Source organism: Notolabrus celidotus, chromosome 1 (genome assembly GCF_009762535.1).
Source record: "Notolabrus celidotus isolate fNotCel1 chromosome 1, fNotCel1.pri, whole genome shotgun sequence".
Taxonomy (NCBI): Eukaryota; Metazoa; Chordata; class Actinopteri; order Labriformes; family Labridae; genus Notolabrus; species Notolabrus celidotus.
The window spans coordinates 8,095,472-8,117,451 of NC_048272.1; the positions used below are offsets into that span (position 1 = coordinate 8,095,472).

The 21,980-nt window shown below is 40.0% G+C and overlaps 2 protein-coding genes across 2 annotated transcripts; both read left to right on the plus strand.

Moving 5' to 3' along the window:
* Nucleotides 1–482: 482 nt before the first annotated feature.
* Nucleotides 483–12,232, plus strand: LOC117816814 (myosin heavy chain, fast skeletal muscle-like). The gene is made up of 39 exons (XM_034689171.1): nt 483–686; nt 1,443–1,586; nt 1,677–1,833; nt 1,928–1,955; nt 2,054–2,162; nt 2,345–2,437; nt 2,530–2,593; nt 2,745–2,843; nt 2,960–3,063; nt 3,285–3,423; nt 3,559–3,677; nt 3,804–3,953; nt 4,045–4,215; nt 4,304–4,610; nt 4,763–4,836; nt 4,976–5,063; nt 5,142–5,259; nt 5,337–5,460; nt 5,554–5,690; nt 6,395–6,650; nt 6,743–6,985; nt 7,074–7,250; nt 7,329–7,474; nt 7,771–7,861; nt 7,945–8,334; nt 8,468–8,594; nt 8,707–8,825; nt 8,940–9,136; nt 9,218–9,401; nt 9,491–9,656; nt 10,015–10,139; nt 10,221–10,529; nt 10,614–10,817; nt 10,903–11,028; nt 11,162–11,332; nt 11,425–11,529; nt 11,672–11,767; nt 11,851–11,988; nt 12,093–12,232. The coding sequence occupies exons 1-39, from the start codon at nt 483–485 to the stop codon at nt 12,111–12,113; spliced, it is 5,820 nt and encodes a 1,939-aa protein (XP_034545062.1). The 3' UTR covers nt 12,114–12,232.
* Nucleotides 12,233–15,929: 3,697 nt separating this feature from the next.
* On the plus strand, nt 15,930–21,936 carry p4htm (prolyl 4-hydroxylase, transmembrane (endoplasmic reticulum)). Its single transcript, XM_034689215.1, has 10 exons — nt 15,930–16,348; nt 16,490–16,868; nt 17,002–17,083; nt 17,635–17,825; nt 17,972–18,068; nt 19,093–19,255; nt 19,394–19,579; nt 19,823–19,913; nt 20,075–20,198; nt 21,111–21,936. The coding sequence occupies exons 2-10, from the start codon at nt 16,536–16,538 to the stop codon at nt 21,338–21,340; spliced, it is 1,497 nt and encodes a 498-aa protein (XP_034545106.1). The 5' UTR covers nt 15,930–16,348; nt 16,490–16,535; the 3' UTR covers nt 21,341–21,936.
* Nucleotides 21,937–21,980: the final 44 nt, after the last annotated feature.

The window sequence follows — 21,980 nt, forward strand, 5'->3', positions numbered from 1 at the left end:
AAGGAGAGGCACCCAGTAAAGGTAAGTTTCTTTGTTGCTAAGATGATTTTAGAACTATTCAACTTTTTCAGTGCATACTTATAACAGTGCTACATTTTATGAGTATCAAATCTATTCTATGATTGTAGACAACAGATATCATTATGCTGAGAACATATTTAGGGTCTTATACATATACTGTCCATTTTCCACCTTTATTATAAAACAAAATGTGATGACGTTAACTCTCAGTGGTAGCATTGTAGAACTTAACATCTCTGCTTCTTTTTTTTTTAAGTCTGCATTGAATCCAGCCTGAGAAAACCCTGCTCACATAGTGTCAGCCAAGGTAAAACAGGCTTTGATTTTGTAGAATAACGGATAAAAGACGAATCAGTGTATATAAGAAATCATAATGATACAGCATTCAAATAGCTAAATAATAGACATTGCAGAGGTCATCACTGCTGTTTTATTTTTCTTTCTCGCAGTAAAGGGCCATCATGGGGGACGCAGAAATGGAATGTTTTGGCCCGGCGGCCGCTTTCCTCCGGAAGCCAGAAAGAGAGAGGATTGAAGCACAAAATACTCCCTTTGATGCCAAGTCAGCCTACTTTGTGACTGAGCCTGCAGAGATGTACCTCAAGGGGAAACTTATAAAGAGGGAGGGTGGCAAAGCCACTGTAGAGACTCTAGTTGGTGGAAAGGTGAGAACTACAGCCTAGGATTATGAACATTTTTAATTTAGAATCTAGACTACTGAGGTAGCAGGTAAACATGGGGATATAAAAAGTGCATTTAAAATGACAATATAAATTGTTTGAAGAAAAGATATACACTTTGTGATTGTATATTCAGTTTGGCAGCATTTCACACCACATAAGAATTTTAATGTGTTGATTAAGCTTTACTAGTACACATTAATATGGATTCATACATGTAGTAGACTTATAACATATAAATCAAGCTGAATCAAAATACATTTTTTGAGCTACTAAAACGCTAAAGACCAAGACTAGAAAGCTGTGAGGTGTAACAAAAGTGTGATGAATAGTAATACATGATGATAAGTAGTCCCAGTCATCTACTCCCATGACATTGATAGTTATTGCACATCCAGTACATTAATTATGCACCAAGCTTATGGTCAAGGAACAATGAGGTCAGCAGACTATCTAAGGTTTGGGGGAAAAGCCTTTCCTCAGCTCAAGAACAATGCAGTGCAATAAATAACTCATCCACATAAACCACATTTGTGAAGGAACAAAATAAGTGCAAGTAGTTCAATGAAAAAATCTATAAATAAAGATGCTTTGTTCTTTTGTTGGAAAGGACCACTCAAGGCAAACCTGCAGAACCTTTGACAACCATAGGGGGGCCTCAGCTCTGGATCACTGCTTTTTTAACACAACTGCTGGTAAACAATCAAGATAATTTATGTTCTTTCATTATCTCTTCAACAGTCTATCACTGTAAAGGAAGATGAGATCTTCCCCATGAACCCTCCAAAGTATGACAAAATTGAGGACATGGCCATGATGACCCACCTCAGCGAGCCTTCTGTGCTGTATAACCTCAAAGAGCGTTATGCAGCATGGATGATCTACGTGAGTTTTGTAGAGGAGAGAGAGAACTTAGATGGCATATACATGTATTTGTAGAAAAGTCAACATTCTTCATGTTTCACTTCCTTATAGACCTACTCAGGGCTATTCTGCGTCACTGTGAACCCCTACAAGTGGCTCCCAGTGTATGACTCAGGTGTTGTGGCAGGATACAGGGGGAAAAAGAGGATTGAGGCTCCACCCCACATCTTCTCCATCTCTGACAATGCCTATCAATTTATGCTCCAAGGTATAGATAAGTTTGTAAGTTAGAGTTTTTTTCCAGAAACATAAAATTATACAATTAACCTCTATCTGTTGTACACTATTTTGATGTCTTACAGATAGAGAAAACCAGTCCATCCTGATTACGTATGTATTCATGTTTTATTTTATCATAACCTAGTATTGACTAAAGTACATGTACTAATGATTTTAAATAACATGTGTGAACACATTCCTCAAACTAGCGGAGAATCTGGTGCAGGAAAGACTGTCAACACCAAGCGTGTCATCCAGTACTTTGCGACAATCGCAGTGGCTGGAGGAAAGAAAGAACCTGCCCCAGGCAAAATTCATGTAAATAAAGTTGAAGAATATTAACACTAGATGTACTTGAATAGAAGCTGAGTTTGTTTTTTTGCTGTATGTCAAAGCACTAAATAAGCAATTTTTATGATAAGCTAAATAAATAGTGTCGTTATAATATAATAAGTTATACATTTTGTAACAATTATTTCTTAAATTATATGATATTCTAGGGGTCCCTGGAAGATCAAATCATTGCAGCAAACCCTCTGTTGGAAGCTTATGGTAACGCCAAGACTGTGAGGAATGACAATTCTTCCCGTTTTGTAAGTATTTTTTTGGGGGGGGGGGGGGGTTGTTCTATCAACTTGTATAATGACAATAAACATGTTTTTCTTCTTAATCTATACTCAAACAGGGAAAATTTATCAGAATCCACTTTGGGACAACTGGAAAGCTGGCTTCAGCTGATATTGAAACATGTAAGGCTTGAAATTGATAATCTGTTTTACTGCACTTAAAACTACTTCATACAGAAACCTTAAGAGGCAAGCAAGTGAAGAATTTCTGCTGATCCATATTTTTGATTTTAGATTATTTCACAAGACATTTTTCAAATTTTTTTACATCCAGATCTGCTGGAGAAGTCTCGAGTGACATTCCAGCTGTCTGCTGAAAGGAGCTACCACATCTTCTATCAGCTCATGACAGGACACAAACCAGAGCTGATAGGTATAAGACCAGAGGCTGACATTTTCTGTTATACTGCAGTACTGAACAACAAAAGTTGATGAATGATAAAATAATTTGTTGTTTTTAAATATGCCTATTTTATCCTTTTTCCTCAGAGGCTCTCCTCATCACCACCAATCCCTTTGACTATCACATGATCAGTCAGGGTGAAATCACAGTCAAGAGTATCAATGACATTGAAGAATTCATGGCAACTGATGTAATGTTGATTTAATTTTGCTGATTTCATTGCAGTATGTTGTCTATGAAGGGTTTAATTTTGGGCCGTTATTGTACTTTTTTACAACAAATATATCAATATTTAATATTTTGTGTTTATCAAGATCATTCCTATTTTTGCTTTGAAGCAACGTGAGCTGTGTTACAACTATGTGACGGATGTTCACATTTTGTGTTTTAATATGTTTTTTCATTTCACAGGCTGCTATTGACATTCTGGGCTTCAATGCAGAAGAGAAAGCAAGCATTTATAGGCTGACTGGAGCTGTGATGCATCACGGAAACATGAAGTTTAAGCAGAAGCAGCGTGAAGAGCAGGCTGAGCCTGATGGCAGTGAAGGTATACCACTTCTATGAGCTTTAATGTAGTAGGACAAAAAGTTTGGAGCCTTAAAGGGCACTTGTGAGTTGAAGAACATTCATGAAGTTATGCTGGGATGAGTCTTAACCTTTACCATTCTTGTTGTTTTTTAAGTGGCTGATAAAATCGCCTACCTGATGGGTCTGAACTCAGCTGACCTGCTGAAGGCATTGTGCTACCCCAGGGTGAAAGTTGGGAACGAGTTTGTGACTAAGGGTCAAACTGTGCCTCAGGTAAACTTTGAGAACAGTCCTGTGAATCATCACTCTGTATCCTGTTGAACACCTGAAAAAATGACTCGTATTATTAATCCTCGTAAATTCTTGTTTTCATGTTTATCATTCATTCTGTCATATCAGGTCAACAACTCAGTGATGGCTCTCTGCAAGTCTGTCTATGAGAAAATGTTCTTGTGGATGGTGGTCAGAATCAATGAGATGTTGGACACCAAGCAGCCCCGAAGCTACTTCATTGGTGTCCTGGACATTGCTGGGTTTGAAATCTTTGATGTGAGTGTACCCCACAGTTAGTACACAATCTTTTGTGGCCTGGTCTGTTACTCATAGCCTTTACTGACCTTTGATGTATTCATATACTCAGTACAACAGCTTGGAGCAGCTGTGCATCAACTTCACCAACGAAAAACTGCAACAGTTTTTCAACCACCACATGTTTGTGTTGGAACAAGAGGAGTACAAGAAAGAGGGAATTGAATGGGAGTTCATTGACTTTGGTATGGATTTGGCTGCCTGCATTGAGCTGATTGAGAAGGTGAGTGACATGTTTGATATTCTCAAACCCAGAAACCTGTCTGGTGACTTCAGAGCTGTTGTTTTAAATGATCATTTCATCCTGACAGCCAATGGGCATCTTCTCCATCCTTGAAGAGGAGTGCATGTTCCCCAAGGCATCAGACGTCACCTTCAAGAACAAATTGTATGACCAGCATCTTGGTAAAACCAAGTCCTTTGAGAAGCCAAAGCCAGCCAAGGGCAAGGCTGAGGCCCACTTTGCCCTGGTTCACTATGCTGGCACTGTTGATTACAATGTCACTGGATGGCTTGATAAGAACAAGGACCCTCTGAACGACTCAGTTGTTCAGCTCTACCAGAAGTCTTCAGCCAAACTGTTGGCCCTCCTGTATGCATCACATGCCGCAGCAGACGGTAGGGGTAATATTGACAAGTTCAAAATGTAGTTGCATTTTCTTGCCTTCATTTATCATTATTTAAAATACACTGCATTGTCTGCGTCTGAGACACATAACAGTCTATATTCATACATGTTTAATATGTTCAATTTTACCTTTATGGTATAGCTGAGGGTGGCGGTAGCAAAAAAGCAGGCAAGAAGAAGGGTGGCTCATTTCAGACTGTATCTGCTCTGTTTAGGGTAAGCATCACAAATAACTGCCAAACTAATAACTAATACAGTATTTGGGCCATATCTAAATGATGCTAAAGATAGCATCTGAGGTAATAGGCTTTTTAACTTTTCACATCATAAAAATATGGATTATTTCCTTCATCAGGAGAATTTGGGCAAGTTGATGACCAACTTAAGGAGTACTCATCCCCACTTCGTACGCTGTTTGATTCCAAACGAATCAAAGACTCCTGGTGAGCTTGATATCAGTTTATGCATTTAAATATTACTCTAATTATGCAACACAATACTAAATTTAGCATGTCCTGTAGGTCTCATGGAGAACTTCCTGGTCATCCACCAGCTGAGGTGTAATGGTGTGCTGGAAGGAATCAGGATCTGTAGGAAAGGTTTCCCCAGCAGAATCCAGTACGGTGACTTCAAGCAGAGGTATTTATTAATATTGAATACTACTGAAATTATTTTGGATGATTTATTGTATCCTAAATGAATTTCTCTCCAACCAGATACAAAGTATTGAATGCTAGTGTCATTCCTGAGGGACAGTTCATCGACAACAAAAAAGCCTCTGAGAAACTCCTGGGATCTATTAATGTTGACCACACTCAGTACAAATTTGGACACACGAAGGTAATCTGCCTATAGTCGGTGCTCCTTTGTATTTTTTTACTGATACCCCTTAATGTTCAAGTACCTGTAATGTTAAGAAACTCTTTGTTTCAGGTGTTCTTTAAAGCTGGTCTGCTGGGTACACTTGAGGAGATGAGAGATGAGAAACTGGCTGAGCTGGTCACAATGACTCAGGCTCTCTGCAGAGGTTTCCTCATGAGAAGAGAGTTTGTCAAGATGATGGAGAGAAGGTAATGCAGACATGTCCCACATAAAAGAGGTGTAATTATGATTTTTTAAATCCTGATTATACAGACACATTTTAAGTTCAAGTGTTGTATGTCAATACTAAACGTGGGAAAAGTTTCACATTGTGAGGTAAATGTGTGTTGGAGTAATCCCATGATGAGACTGTAGACTGCTCTGACCGGCTTGTTCATAAAATCCCCTAAGAATTAAGCCAGATCCCCATGAGATTTGCTCAAATCGTGACATCACTAATTTGCAAATCTCCTTAAAAGGGCATAAGAAAGCCTAACACTTACCTGTTCTTTGATACTGGGGATTTTTTTGTCCTCTTCCAACCTCCCAGGTCAGATCTAGGGTCCAAAACATATGGCCCGTTTCATAATTTGACATTTTAAATAGATTGGTTTACAGCTTACAACTTGGCAAGATAGAGGAGGCTTCCAGAGCACTGGGTTCTGGGGTGCTAAAGTGTCTTAAAGAGACAGTAGTTGAAATGAAGCAGTTCAGACAGAGGCTGAAAAGTCACTAATCTGAGCTTATTACACAGTTTTGAACTCTCAATCATGTAAAGCTACAAACAAAGCTACCAGAAAGACAAAGCAAAGCCTGGAAATGAGTGCAAAATCCCTTCTTTATAGGGCTTGTCATGCAACCATAGATGAAAACATAATTGTTATTTTAAAACCTGTTTGTTTCTTTATCCAAGAGAGGCCATTTACTCCATCCAGTACAACATCCGCTCATTCATGAATGTCAAAACATGGCCATGGATGAAGCTCTACTTTAAGATTAAGCCTCTGCTGAAGAGTGCAGAGACTGAAAAAGAGATGGCGCAGATGAAAGAGGACTTTCAAAAGACTAAAGATGATCTAGTAAAAGCTCTGGCTAAGAAGAAAGAACTGGAGGAGAAGATGGTTACTCTCCTTCAGGAGAAGAATGACTTGCAGCTTCAAATTCAGTCTGTACGTATCTAACAAAGTTTGACTTTCTCTCATAAGGATCCGGTATTTTCAGTTCAGTAAATGTAACTGAAATGCTGTTCTATCAAATGTAGGAAGGGGAAAACCTCAGTGATGCAGAGGAAAGATGTGAGGGGCTCATCAAAGCCAAAATCCAGCTTGAGGCCAAAGTCAAAGAGACAGCTGAGAGACTGGAGGATGAGGAGGAAATGAATGCCGAGCTGACGGCAAAGAAGAGGAAGCTGGAGGACGAATGCTCTGAGTTGAAGAAAGACATTGACGACTTGGAGCTCACCCTGGCAAAAGTAGAAAAGGAGAAACATGCCACTGAGAACAAGGTTTGTGTATCCTTCTTGGGCCTCAAAGTTTTCTCTTCCAAGGATATTGAAGTCCTTTAAATGAATCCTTGCAATGTTGTGTATACAGGTTAAAAACCTAGTGGAAGAAATGACATCTCAAGATGACACCATTGCTAAGTTGACAAAGGAGAAGAAAGCCCTCCAAGAGGCCCATCAGCAGACCCTTGATGATCTGCAAGCGGAGGAAGACAAAGTCAACACTCTGACCAAGGCCAAGACCAAGTTGGAGCAACAAGTGGATGATGTAAGTAATAATAGCATAGTTATTCAGTCCCTTTGAAAATGCCAATTAAATTATAACTCCTCTTGTCTGTTTTCACAGCTTGAAGGTTCTCTGGAGCAAGAAAAGAAGCTCCGCATGGACCTTGAGCGTGCTAAAAGAAAGCTTGAAGGAGATCTGAAACTGGCCCAGGAAACCATCATGGATCTGGAGAATGACAAGCAGCAGACTGAGGAGAAATTAAAGAAGTGAGTGTAATTTAACTAATCAATATATACATTTGGACCTGAATGTATTTGTCTAATGTATCGTATCCAAATCTCCTCTGGCCTTGGTTGGCCATGGTTATTATAAGAATTGCAAAGATACCTTTAGAAAAGACAGACATTCATGTTTAAATGCTGTTCACCACACATGGTTTTACACCATCTTACCAATATTGTGTGACCATAGGCCATCAGGAAATAAAGCCATTGGTTTCGCTTACTTCAAGATCAATAATAATGCTTGATGTAATGTTTTTAACAATGTTGTCTCTACACAGGAAGGACTTTGAAACAAGCCAGCTTCTTGGCAAGATTGAAGATGAGCAGATACTTGGAATCCAGTTTCAGAAAAAGATAAAGGAGCTTCAGGTATAACTAAAAAGTGTTAGTCATAGGAAGTTGGAACAAAAAATATCATGAACAACTTTTAATTGAACCCATGTGTGTTTCAGGCCCGTATTGAGGAGCTGGAGGAGGAGATCGAGGCTGAACGTGCTGCTCGGGCCAAGGTGGAGAAGCAGAGGTCTGATCTCTCCAGGGAACTTGAAGAGATCAGTGAGAGGCTGGAAGAAGCTGGCGGAGCAACATCTGTTCAGATTGAGATGAACAAGAAGCGTGAGGCAGAGTTTCAGAAGCTGCGTCGTGACCTCGAAGAGTCCACCCTGCAGCATGAGTCCACTGCTGCCGCCCTCCGCAAGAAGCAGGCTGACAGCGTGGCAGAGCTGGGAGAACAGATCGACAACCTCCAGAGAGTCAAACAGAAGCTGGAGAAAGAGAAGAGTGAATACAAGATGGAGATTGATGACCTCAGCAGCAATATGGAGTCTGTGTCAAAGTCCAAGGTAAAGAAGATTCCACTTCCAAATGAACCAAAGAAGAAAAATCACATTTTCTAAATGTCTGCGTATATTTGTCTCTCAGTGAATGAGACTGTATGGTAGTATTTTGATTCAACGCATATTTTTTCTATTTCAGACCAATCTTGAAAAAATGTGTCGTTCACTTGAGGATCAACTGAGTGAGCTGAAGTCCAAAAATGATGAACATGTTCGACAACTGAATGACATTGGAATACACAGGGCAAGACTACAGACAGAAAATGGTACAAAAAATACACAGTATATTTATTTGACTTTTATTACATTTATTACAAAATGTCAGTCCTGTTTTTCCAACACAAAGCCCATGTTCAATTTAATTAATTATCTTTTAAGGTGAAGTCACACGTCAGCTGGAGGAGAAAGAAGCCCTCATCTCTCAGCTTACAAGGAGCAAGCAGGCTTACACTCAGCAGATTGACGAGCTCAAGAGACACATTGAAGAGGAAGTTAAAGTATGTGCACACTGAAGACACTGTAATAGAACTGCAGGTCTATTTAAACTTCTGAATTCAAAGATTAAGGTTAAGGTTCATAAGCAATGAAAAATCTCTATATTTCTTTGAAAGGCCAAGAATGCCCTGGCTCATGCTGTTCAGTCATCCCGCCATGACTGCGATCTGCTCAGAGAGCAGTATGAAGAGGAGCAGGAGGCCAAGTCTGAGCTGCAGAGAGCAATGTCCAAGGCTAACAGCGAGGTGGCTCAGTGGAGAGCAAAATATGAGACTGATGCCATTCAGCGCACTGAGGAGCTGGAGGAGGCAAAGTAAGTCATCAAGATCTTCACTCTATCACCTCCAGAGAGTCTAAGAAATAATGTACTGACAATACATCATGTTATTAACAGGAAGAAGCTTGCTCAGCGTCTTCAGGATGCAGAGGAATCCATCGAGGCCGTGAATGCAAAGTGTGCCTCTCTGGAAAAGACTAAACAGAGACTTCATGGTGAGGTGGAGGATCTCATGATTGATGTGGAGAGAGCTAATGCTCTAGCTGCTACCCTTGACAAGAAGCAGAGGAACTTTGACAAGGTTAGATTTTTGTTATTGCCATTAGTACCCACACCAGGACGGCTGAATTGTGAGTAAGTAAGATACATGGGTTTCTTTCACGTTTTTAGGTTCTTGCAGAGTGGAAGCAGAAGTATGAGGAATGCCAGGCAGAGCTTGAGGGATCTCAAAAAGAGGCTCGTTCTCTCAGCACTGAGATGTTCAAGATGAAAAATTCATATGAAGAAGCTCTGGACCAATTGGAGACCTTGAAGAGAGAGAACAAAAATCTGCAACGTATGCAATTTTTTTAAATCTGCAGAATCACAGCTAAAACAACTAATGAAACACATTGACAGGGGTTTGATTGTGAAGGTTTTATACAGAACTTGTAAGTTTTTGTGGACACTCAGGACATTATCCTTTTAGAAAGAGTAATAATAATTTGTAGAAATGGAAAGGTGGATTACATCCCCTCCCCCAGTTCGGTCATTAGTTTTATCACCCCTGGCTTTTCATTTCCAATTAATATTAAATATAATACAGCATGTCACTTTTTTAGGAGTATGCAAATGTAAAATATATTGAAATGTTTACAGTTTAGAAAAGTAAATGAATTCAGCTCATAGCTTCTTAAATTATCCACTCCTTACAGAGGAGATCGCTGATCTGACCGAACAAATTGGAGAGTCTGGAAAAACCATTCATGAACTGGAGAAATCCAAAAAGATCGTTGAGATTGAGAAGACTGAGCTCCAGACTTCACTTGAAGAGGCAGAGGTACTGCTTGACAAACTTTTTCCCATCAAATAGAATTCTTAATGATGCTGGAGCTACAACATTTCCCTATTTTCTGTTAAGGCAACCCTAGAGCATGAGGAATCGAAGATTCTTCGTATTCAGCTTGAGCTCACCCAAGTGAAGAGTGAAATTGACAGAAAACTTGCAGAGAAGGAAGAGGAGATCGACCAGATCAAGAGGAACAGCCAGAGAGTGATTGACACCATGCAGAGCACTTTGGATGCAGAGATCAGGAGCAGAAATGATGCTCTGAGAATCAAAAAGAAGATGGAGGGAGACCTTAATGAGATGGAGATTCAGCTGAGCCACGCCAACCGACAGGCAGCTGAGTCCCAGAAACAGCTGAGGAATGTGCAGGGACAGCTGAAGGTATTGTGGTGTATTAAACAAATGTGCTGGCAAACTTGGCTTCATTCAGATTGCATTGCAAATATGATTTCATTATTCATTTAGGATGCCCAACTCCACCTTGATGAAGCTATCAGAGGTCAAGAGGAAATGAGAGAGCAGGTTGCAATGGTGGAGCGCAGGAACAACCTGATGCTGGCGGAGATCGAGGAGCTGAGAGCTGCTCTGGAGCAGACCGACAGAAGTCGCAAAATAGCTGAACAAGAGCTAGTGGATGCCAGTGAGCGTGTGGGGCTGCTGCACTCACAGGTAAATCAAGATTGAAATAATATAACACAATAAATACCTGACAACTGCAAATGATAGAATGTAATTGAAAGTATTATTGATTTAGAACACCAGCCTCATCAACACCAAGAAGAAGATGGAAACTGACCTGATTCAGATCCAAGGTGAAGTGGAAGATGCTGTCCAGGAAGCAAGAAACGCTGAAGACAAGGCCAAGAAGGCAATCACTGATGTGAGTCATTCTGAACTTCACTATAGAATTATGCACAATAGACAGTGTACAACATGTGTCATGATTGTATCTAATAGTCTCAAAAACATGAGACTACACTAGGCTTTAGCCTGTAATGTAAAATTCATTTCAGGCTGCCATGATGGCGGAGGAACTGAAGAAGGAACAGGACACCAGCGCTCATTTGGAGAGGATGAAGAAGAACCTGGAGGTGACAGTGAAGGACCTACAGCACCGCCTTGATGAAGCTGAGAATCTGGCCATGAAGGGAGGCAAGAAGCAGCTCCAGAAACTGGAGTCTAGGGTAAATGTTGTTCAGTATCTATGCATAGCTACTCTAAGACGGGATATTTTCTCTGCAATTTAAACACACTGAAAGCTTCTTCATCTTTCAAGGTTCGAGAATTGGAGACTGAAGTTGATGCTGAACAGAGGCGTGGCGCTGAAGCAATTAAAGGAGTGCGCAAATATGAGAGGAGAGTAAAGGAGCTTACCTATCAGGTAAATTGCTATTTAAGCTACTGAAAGAAAGACTATTATTCATTATATATGACAACCTATTTGTCACAACATTTTTTAACGAAATTGGCTTTCTATGATGATAAAAACAGTATTATTAGAAGCTTGTACGTTTCCATGACAGACTGAGGAAGACAAGAAGAACGTTGCCCGTCTTCAGGATCTGGTAGACAAGCTGCAGCTCAAAGTGAAATCCTACAAGAGGCAGTCGGAGGAAGCTGTGAGTGCAAACAATCCTCATAATCACACACATTCTGAAAATGTATTCTGCACGTCTTGACTTCATTGTGGATTATCATACAGGAGGAGCAGGCCAACACTCACCTGTCCAGGTATAGGAAGGTACAGCATGAGATGGAAGAGGCTCAGGAGCGTGCTGACATCGCTGAGTCCCAGGTCAACAAGATGAGGGCAAAGAGTCGGGAAATTGTCAAGATAACGGTAAAGGAATACGTCTGAGGAAGCAAGTTGCAAAAATGATTTATAATGAGGATTTATCCTCTGAGTTTGGCTGATTTTTTAAAAGCATTATTCTTTCCTTTCAGACCAAGGAGGCAGAAGAGTGAGGAAGAAATCCAAGATGACCAGTGACAAGAAGCCATACAATATGATTGTCTTGTTACTTGTTCACTCTAGCATGTTAAGCATGCTATTCAATAAAAGTAGATAGCTTAATGCATCTTAATCATGTCTCTCCTTCTTTTTTAGAATGAAATACTTGGTAACTGGAAGACTTTCGAGCTTCAGCGGCTTGAAATGTGCCATATGTCCACCTGGTTGATAATTTGAAGAGCATTGATTTACTGTATAATTATTGAACAGACCTCAAAGGGATTTACAGGAAATTATATACAAACATTCAAACCTCATGTCCCTCTGCTCAAAATTTCAACCTGGAAGTTTTACTGAATGAGATGTCTTAAATGCATATTCTGCATATTTTCTACAGGTATATATTTTGTTTCATAATTAGGAAGTTAAACTGAAACATGCTGATTTTCTGAGTCAGGCACATGTCTGTGGAATTAATTTGTTCTAAAAACAATCAACGTTAAACCAATAGGTATAACATTAATACAGTAAAAACACTAATGTATCATGGATAAAACACTGTTCTGAAGGCAACTCTGTCAAGTAACTTTATCTGGATTGTAAATAGAGCTAAATATACAACCTAACTTAGCTTTAAATATTAAGTCTTTATCACAATACTAATGGTAAATTGGTATTCAACTTTGATTTTCTTTTGATTTAGAATTTAGCAATAGCACAGACACCAAAACAAACCTTTCTGGTAGCAAGTAACATATCTTCTAAAAATATCGCTGGGCATTTTCTCTCGAATAGTGCTTTGACGCACTTAGCCTTTACTTTGAAAAATCCCCCCAATGCTAAGTTAAGGGTAGCTTAATAGTATCTATTTTTTATGTATTAACTGAAACTTGATTTCAAGAGTATCCAAAAACCCTACATTGATAATACAAATAGTTTAAAAGACAACCTAGCAGGGAATCTCAAAGACTAGTCTCTTCATCTTGTACATAAATATTCTGATATTCAGTGAGGGTTACAAGTAAAAGATGTTTTTACATCAACATACCTTTGATATCTTCAGATATCAATACAAAGATGCACACGCTTTATCTTCAATTGAGCTGGCTTTAGTGCAGGTGACACTCCAGCATGACTAACAACATGGCCTTCTCTCCATATCTGGATAGATGCTTACGCTCGGAGAACATCACTGTATGCACTACACACTGGAGCCATCTAGTGGCACTAAGCCTCAATAATCTACAACACTCACTTTACAACAATACCTGTTTTTAAAAAAAGCTTTAAAAGCTATTCCTCATGTCATATAATATACATATGTATGAAAGGAACAATGAAAGCTGTTTAAACAAAATCATTTTCAAATGTCAAATGCAGCAGGCCCATTTGGTGCAATTTGCTGTGCATTTTTTTTACTTGTTTATTTAATACAGAAGGTGTTTTGTTTACGTTTAACAAAAGAAATGGCCGGACAAATAATCAAATGTTATAGTTCTGCAACTTCCAGAAGGTTTTTTTAGGTGTGCATGTGTAGGGGTTCTATCAGCCTTGTTGGCACCTAAATGCTCCCCCTTTTATAACTTATCACCCATTTCTCCATTTAGCACTAAGTGGGTCCAAGGGCAGATGAGGTTGTTAAGATGAATAGACCAATGTTTGTAGTCTTATTGATCCTTTATCTGACTGAGGTAATGAAGTTAGAATCCATGTATTTGACCATGGCCCTGAAATAGTCTAAGTGTTTTATGTGTTGAACCATGGCGCTGTCTGTGGTACTGAAGTAGAATACACATTTTCCTTAGGCCTGTCCTGTCATTTCAGTCAGTCATGTATTCTCTAAACCAGGGGTTCCCAAACTTTTCAGCCTGCGACCCCCAAAATATACTATTACCAAAAGTATTCGCTCACCTGCCTTGACTCACATATGAACTTAAGTGCCATCCCATTCCTAACCCATAGGGTTCAACATGATATCGGTCCACATTTTGCAGCTATTACAGCTTCAACTCTTCTGGGAAGGCTGTCCACAAGGTTGAGGAGTGTGTTTATAGGAATTTTTGACCATTCTTCCAAAAGCGCATTGGTGAGGTCACACACTGATGTTGGTCGAGAAGGCCTGGCTCTCAGTCTCCACTCTAATTCATCCCAAAGGTGTTCTATCGGGTTCAGGTCAGGACTCTGTGCAGGCCAGTCAAGTTCATCCACACCAGACTCTGTCATCCATGTCTTTATGGACCTTGCTGTGTGCACTGGTGCACAGTCATGTTGGAAGAGGAAGGGGCCCGCTCCAAACTGTTCCCACAAGGTTGGGAGCATGGAATTGTCCAAAATGGTTTGGTATCCTGAGGCATTCAAAGTTCCTTTCACTGGAACTAACAGGCCAAGCCCAGCTCCTGAAAAACAACCCCACACCATAATTCCTCCTCCACCAAATTTCACACTTGGCACAATGCAGTCCGAAATGTACCGTTCTCCTGGCAACCTCCAAACCCAGACTCGTCCATCAGATTGCCAGATGGAAAAGCGTGATTCATCACTCCAGAGAACACGTCTCCACTGCTCTATGGTCCAGTGACGGCGTGCTTTACATCACTGCATCCGATGCTTTGCATTGCACTTGGTGATGTATGGCTTGGATGCAGCTGCTCGGCCATGGAAACCCATTCCATGAAGCTCTCTGCGTACTGTACTGTTTTACATGGCCTACCACTTCATGGCTGAGTTGCTGTTGTTCCCAAACTCTTCCATTTTCTTATAATAAAGCTGACAGTTGACTGTGGAATATTTAGGAGCGAGGAAATTTCACGACTGGATTTGTTGCACAGGTGGCATCTTATGACAGTTCCACGCTGGAATTCACTGAGCTCCTGAGAGCGGCCCATTCTTTCACAAATGTTTGTAAAAACAGTCTGCATGCCTAGGTGCTTGATTTTATACACCTGTGGCCAGGCCAAGTGATTAGGACACCTGATTCTGATCATTTGCATGGGTGAGCGAATACTTTTGGTAATATAGTGTAGATACCAAAGACTTTTTACCTCTACTGTCCCTCGAAGTGATCATTTACTTCAACTTCAAAATGAGTTTACCTACATAATTAACTGTTAGCTAACCCTAAGCCTAACTTTAGGAGTCATCTGGCAACAAAGAAAGGCAGAAAACTAATGACATGTACTTATTTGCAGGGTTTTATTTAAAATGTAACTACAATTTTGGCAATATTTTTACAACAAGGGGTCAAATAAGCACATTTAGATTACTTGAAAAAAATAAAAAAATCTTGACATCTCGCAACCCTCCATTGGTGTGCCACGACTCCTCATGGGGTCCCGACCCACACTTTGGGAACCCCTGCTCTAAACTATATATGTACATATAGCTACACTCACAGTCAAAGTGAAAGGACGCAATATTTTACCAAATATGATTGTGGGAAAATGATATGACAGGTGAAGTGTCTGCGTGTGTGTGTGCTGGAAGTCATGTGTAGGGGGTCTAGTTAAGACAAAATAAGGTGCAGAGTATTTTTTCAAATGATCCTCTTTATTTCACTTGGCACTGATTTTGAAAGGAAGTTATGTGAGATTATTGAAAAACAGTAATTTTACAGATCGTGTATCACCCTTTATGTGGTTAAATAAAAGGGGGGTAGGTTGTTGTGCTTGTTTTTACAAAGAAATTAAATCCAATATGTCTCAGAAACTGTTTTAAGTCAAAACAATAGAAACAGTATCTGGTGCTCACTGCTGAACATGTGTAGCTAAATTAAGTAGCAGAGTGGGCGAGCTCTGAGAGTAACAGCGTTCAGGATCTGTTTTGAGTAGGCTATTAGTATTGCTCTGCAGAACACAGTTGAAAGTATAAAATCAATGCGGGGGAAAGTGAATTCACTGCATTTGACTGCATGACATACAGAAAGGAATGTGTTATTAGTTTAGGTCACCAGAGGTCAGCATTGTGCGCTTTGTGGTCTGTTGCTGTAAGCGGGCATGACGTGTAAATAGCAGGATGTACTGCAGATCGTTGTGTTTGTTGTGTTTGACAGTCAGGAGTCCTTAATTAACAAGGCTGATTATTGTGCTCAGTCGACGCTGGGTCGGGTTTATGGTCCGGGTTTCTCCACCGTGGTATGGGATGCGCAGTGTCTGCAGCCACTGCTGACTGAGACTGCTGCAGTGTAAACAAGACTGTCCGAGGCTGCAGCGCTGCTGTCTGTAGGCGAAAACGTAACACCACGGTACCAATGGTAGTTGACTTTTCGGCTTAAACGAGCATAGTTTCATCATGATTCCTCCATGAGTTTGCCAGTGCGCAGTTACTTCTAATCTGCAGCGAAAAGGCTGGTATAATTTCCGTGTTTAATGTAACTTGCTTCTATTTCTCTCAGCGCGTATCTAATCCGATGGACTCTGCTGCGGAGGAAGGGTCGGAAAATGACTGACAACCAGGAAACCCCTGATGCTGAGGATACTAGTCCGTCCGGGGGCGCGACCTTGCCGCTCCGGCCGCCCTGCGACCGTCTTCCCTGCCACAAGAGCAGCGTCTGCTCCCGCTCCTACTTCGTGGTAGTGATGGTGTTCTTTCACGTCTACATCATTAATGTTATTGCGCTTCTATTCTACGTGCACTACAGTAGCGGGCAGGAAGATGCCAATCGGAGTCGTGATGCTCCCCGCGGTGACCACCAGCGCACCGAGTCGGGACGTCCGCCATCAAAGCCGGACTTTCTACGCGATGTTTCTTTGACAAGAGTCGAGGGAATACGGGTGAGTTTTGCTATTTTATATCACTCCCACTCAGTGATTTACTATCTTTGGCTGTCTCCTACACACACACACACACACACACACACACACACACACACACACACACACATCACTGCTCTGGTGTATTTTTCAGGTTGGACACGTGCAGAAGGTGTCTCTGATACCAGGCAAAGTGCACGAGATGCGTACTCTGAGCATGAAACCTCTGCTATTTGGTGAGAGCCTAACATCCACTAAACAAATTTGCAGCGCACCCACAAGAGCCTCTAGTGGCCAAACAGGTTTCCTTTTCTTACAAATGTAAACATACAGTGCATTTTCGCATGAATACACACACACACACACACACACTTGCGTACATCACCAACAGTTATTCTGAAAACTAAAAATAATAATAATTAGGATCATTAGGGCTAAAGTGCACAAAAACTGTTTAAAAGGTTTGTCACAACAGCTACTGTGATAACCCACACATTTTAATATTTCATATAGGCCTATATATTTAAGATACTGGAATCAGTGGACGACATGCTATCTAAAAATCTGCTTGATAATGTCGATGATTAACTGAATTTTAAAATATTTTCAGATTTTGTGCTGGACAGTTGGGGACAATCAGATTTAGTCTAGAGAGGAATGTCTAGCATCTGAAAGTCAAATGTAATATTGGTTGCAATAAAGATGAAATGAAGCTTGGGACACAGAAAAAGCTGTAACATAATATCCTGCTCACTTTATCATATTTTCCTGTGTGTGTATTCTGCAGAAATCCCTGAGTTTTTGTCAGAGGATGAGTGCCGTGTAGTGATGCAGCTTGCACAGCTAAAGGGTCTCATGGAGAGCCAGCTGATGGTACAAGAGGGGCAGGAAGAGCTAGCCAAGGAGCTCAACCTGAGCCCAGATGAGATCTTCAACCTTCTGGATATCAACCAGGATGGACAGTTGCAGCTCCATGAGGTGTATGTCACTTTGTAGACTGTGAGCACACTGGCTCATGTGTATGACATGTTCACATTGCATGTGCTGTATGTTTTTTGTTTTTTTTGTTCAGAGTTGGTTGATTCATTCTTTGTATTTTTTTTTTACTATCGTGGCTCTGACAGATACTGACTCATTCTCGAGTGAGGGACGGCATCTGGCTCACACCAGAGAATCTCAGAGAAATCTACATTGGACTCAAAGCTGACAAGGATGGTAATGGTAAGAGATAGTCATACATCCCATTTGAGGTTTTATAATATGACTATGAGGGAGTTTGATTTGTAACATAACACAGAGTATTTTTTGCATGAAACTTTGTTTACATAGTCCAGGAAGGATAGCAATGGGGGGTTTCAGCTAAAATGCTTGAGACAATCAGTTTGGCCAATAAAGAACATGAAAGTATTTCTTCCCTTTTAGACAGTTTTATTTGAAAGACTTTAATACAAATAGTTTTCTATTAATTCATTTTTAAAGCATCTGTATAGAATTTATAACTGGTTATGAAACAGACTAATGTTATTACGAATACCCCGGCGTGACCTAAAAAAGCAAACAAAATCATTAGCAACATCATTGATTATTTCTACATAGTTCCTTTGTGTCTATCATCACCGCCGCAGGGTAGGTGTCACACAAAGTGAGTTACAACATGCAGCATAAACAGCTTTGTTTCACTTTTTACTCAGCAAATATTCAAAATTAGTGATACATTTGACTGTTAATAGACAGCAGTATGACAATTTTCATGAGAGGACACTATTTTCATACATGGGAAAACCTTAGCAAGAAAACAAAAGTTACCACTTTGTCCACAGGGGACATCAAAATCAATGCAAACCGTAAAGTTCCTCACAAGCTCTTTAAGGATTTATATGTAAAGTTTAGATTATATGAATTTTCAGTGTTATGTGTTCTCTAGAATATAAAGAACACAAGTGATAATCTGTTTAGTGGCAGTATTTATGAATGTGACAGGATATTTACAGGACATTGAAACTTGTTTTGTACTCAATTTAAACATGAGCTATTGGGATCTGTCTAGATAGAGCTCGTATATTAACTCATTTTTATTTTTTAAATAGTAATTTTCTGATAAGGGGAACTATTGGTGAAAACTGTACTTCATCCATCAGTCTATAGTTACTAGAAAAAGCCAATGAATGATATCAGTGATGCCAGAGTTAAAGAGTTAACCATGGACTGAATTAGTATTACAGTTATATGCTCATATTTTGGACAGGTCTGCTGAGTCTAGAGGAGTTCAGGCTTCTGAGCAGCGATGCCTTCCAGCGCTTCCTGGTGCAGCAGGGCGTGAAAAGGAGTCAGTTGGTGAGAAACAGCAGACACACATGGCTGTACCAAGGCAAAGGAGCACACCAGGTCCTCCAGGAGATCAAGACGAGGTGAAAAAAGAAAGTGTTCTCTGATTTGCTGTAGTGCCATATAATGTGAAGTTTTACCATGAAGAACTAAAAAAGAAATGATTTATTTCCCCAGATTTTCCAACTTCAAGACTTTTCATTTATCTTTCTCTAACAAAGGGTGACTCGCCTCACTCGGCTTCCACCCTCATTGGTAGATCTCAGTGAACCTCTTCAGGTGGTTCGCTACGAGGAAGGGGGACACTACCATGCTCACCATGACAGCGGCCCTGTGTATCCTGAAACCGCATGCACACACACACGGCTCGCTGCCAACACCTCCACCCCTTTTGAGACATCCTGCAGGTGAGATAACTTAGCTTGCATGGTGTTGACTGACACTCACATTGCTGAATTCATCCTTCTCGTGTGATTACTAAACTGATCATTTACATGCCATTGTGACAGCTGGCATGTTGGTTTGTGTGACCCCAGGTCGTGACCTTTGAGGAATTGTTTGCTTGCCACTTGTTTGCAAAGTGTCTGTACTTGTGTGTTTTTGTGTTTGCATCATACATGTGTCAATTAAAATCTATGTTGCACACCCAGGTACATCACAGTACTCTTCTACCTGAACTCTGTTGAGGGGGGTGGGGAAACCGCATTCCCCGTGGCAGACAACAGGACCTATGATGAAGTGGTGCGTAACTGTGTGTGGGTCTGGAAGTGTGTGCACAAAGCCCTGTAAAAGTATTGTATACATTCTGTGCATGTCTTTCATATCTTTGTTAACTCAACGTGTTTGTCAGCTGGTTCTGATGTTAAACAAAGAGCATTCCTGAGCCTGGTTGTGTGTTGTAGTCTCTCATACAGAATGACATTGATCTTATGGACACCAGAAGGAACTGCGACAAGAGTAACCTGAGAGTGAAGCCTACCAAAGGGACAGCTGTTTTCTGGTACAACTATCTGTCTGATGGGAGAGGTAGGAGTTACATTCAAAGTTGCAGAAACATTTAAAAACATGATGTTGTAGGAAATTGCTAATTAGCAACTGAATATTCAAAATATGTGCCTACATCAAAAGAAATGTGTCTTATTTTTAAGCAGCATTTCTATGGTATACACATAATGTGCTACATTATTTGCCGAATTTAAAACACAAAGATAATTTAACATTAAATGACAGTACTATGAAAAGATATAAACAAAACTACAGCAATACTAGCAGCTGCTAGGTTGTGGTGCTCTAAGTTAAATGCTAACATTACTAAGAAGCTCATGATGAGACTGCTATCTGCTTGATCTTTATTAGGTATTATGATAATTAAAGTGCATTCACTATCTTTTGGCAGATCAGCATGTAAGCATTTGCTACTTAGCACTGGAAGCTAATGGGAAAGCCATAACTATTCTGTTTCAAAGTGGTGGTCCATCATTGTAATCTTGAGGGGCTGGCAAGTAAAGTAAAAACCAGTTCTATTATTGTACAATAATTTGACTGTTTTTGGCTTTTAAAATGTAATTTTCATGTTTTTGGATACAAGTAAGGCCAAGAGTAAAAGTTGCTGTATTAAATTAGATAAATGTCCATGTTGGTAAGTAAAAATGAAAGAATCTAAAAAACAACAACAAAAAAAAACAGCAATGTAATGACAATAAAATGTAAGAATTAAGCAATCATATTAGATTGCGTTCAATTTTAATTTCTAGATCATCTAAAATATACATTTTCCATAGACACTCAGAGGTGAGTTGGGGGATTGAAAGTAATTTATTTTTAACAAACTGTTAAAGCAGCAGGTTTGATAAGCACAATATTACTGTAAGACCTTTAAAAATCAAGAGTGATATAAAGGCCAATAACATTGAGTGAGTTTTTTTCTTCCCTTGATAGGATGGGTGGGAGAGCAGGATGAATATGCTCTGCATGGAGGCTGTATGGTGACACATGGCACTAAGTGGGTCGCCAATAAATGGATCAACATTGATCCGGATTACCAGCGGCAGGCTCGCTATCAGCAGCTGGTTTCACAGCAGCCCGAGGAGGAGGAGGATGATGATGATGATGAAGGTCTGACTCTGAACCCAGACATGAAGAGTTCTGATATCCATCAAGACTTGTAGCTCGTCAACCAAATTTATATTTATGGAAAAAAAAGAAACTACCTAGCCTTCCTCAGTCCTGTGCACAACTTTCTTGCCAACATCCCCTGTGGCCGGTATGTAGAGACAAGATTTATTCAGGGAACGAGGTCACAGGGGGTTTATGCAACCGTAAGGAGATGCTGTTGTTAAATATAGCTTGAATATTGTTATCCTATTTTTCATTAGTGTGCTAATTATAATAAGTTCCCATCAAAGGATTGTTGCACTAGAAACTCATTGAAGGGGTTGAGACAAAAAATCCTTTGCATGTGTTAGTTTAAAAGATTTTGCTGATGCTCTGAGCAAAAAATGCACTTGAAAATTGAAATGGCTGCTGTAAACATTTCACTGTCTCTCTTTGTTGTTGCTACCATGACCAAAAAGAGGCTCACGCACTGTCAGTATGATGCATGTTGCCTTGCTGTTTTTCCTTGAATTTATACTCATTTTATGACAGAATATTTTTCAAAAGTCAATATTTGGAATGTTTGTTTGTTTTTTATTTGTTTATTTATATATTTTCCTTTAAGCTGCACTCTTCCACTCTCCAAGATTGAATAAAAGTTAAAAAATCATCAGTCTTCATCATTTTTGTTGTTGCTGTATAAATAGCAAAATA

What these genes read in the sequence shown, in the direction of transcription:
- p4htm (XM_034689215.1), top strand. Translation starts at nt 16,536, where the DNA reads ATGACTGACAACCAGGAAACCCCTGATGCTGAGGATACTAGTCCGTCC. An exon ending in CTCCAGGAGATCAAGACGAG is followed by an intron (nt 19,256 to 19,393) that starts GTGAAAAAAGAA and finishes TCTCTAACAAAG; the next exon opens with GGTGACTCGCCTCACTCGGC. An exon ending in ACAGGACCTATGATGAAGTG is followed by an intron (nt 19,914 to 20,074) that starts GTGCGTAACTGT and finishes TGTGTGTTGTAG; the next exon opens with TCTCTCATACAGAATGACAT.
- LOC117816814 (XM_034689171.1), top strand. Translation starts at nt 483, where the DNA reads ATGGGGGACGCAGAAATGGAATGTTTTGGCCCGGCGGCCGCTTTCCTC. An exon ending in CTATCAATTTATGCTCCAAG is followed by an intron (nt 1,834 to 1,927) that starts GTATAGATAAGT and finishes GATGTCTTACAG; the next exon opens with ATAGAGAAAACCAGTCCATC. An exon ending in CTGGGTTTGAAATCTTTGAT is followed by an intron (nt 3,954 to 4,044) that starts GTGAGTGTACCC and finishes TCATATACTCAG; the next exon opens with TACAACAGCTTGGAGCAGCT.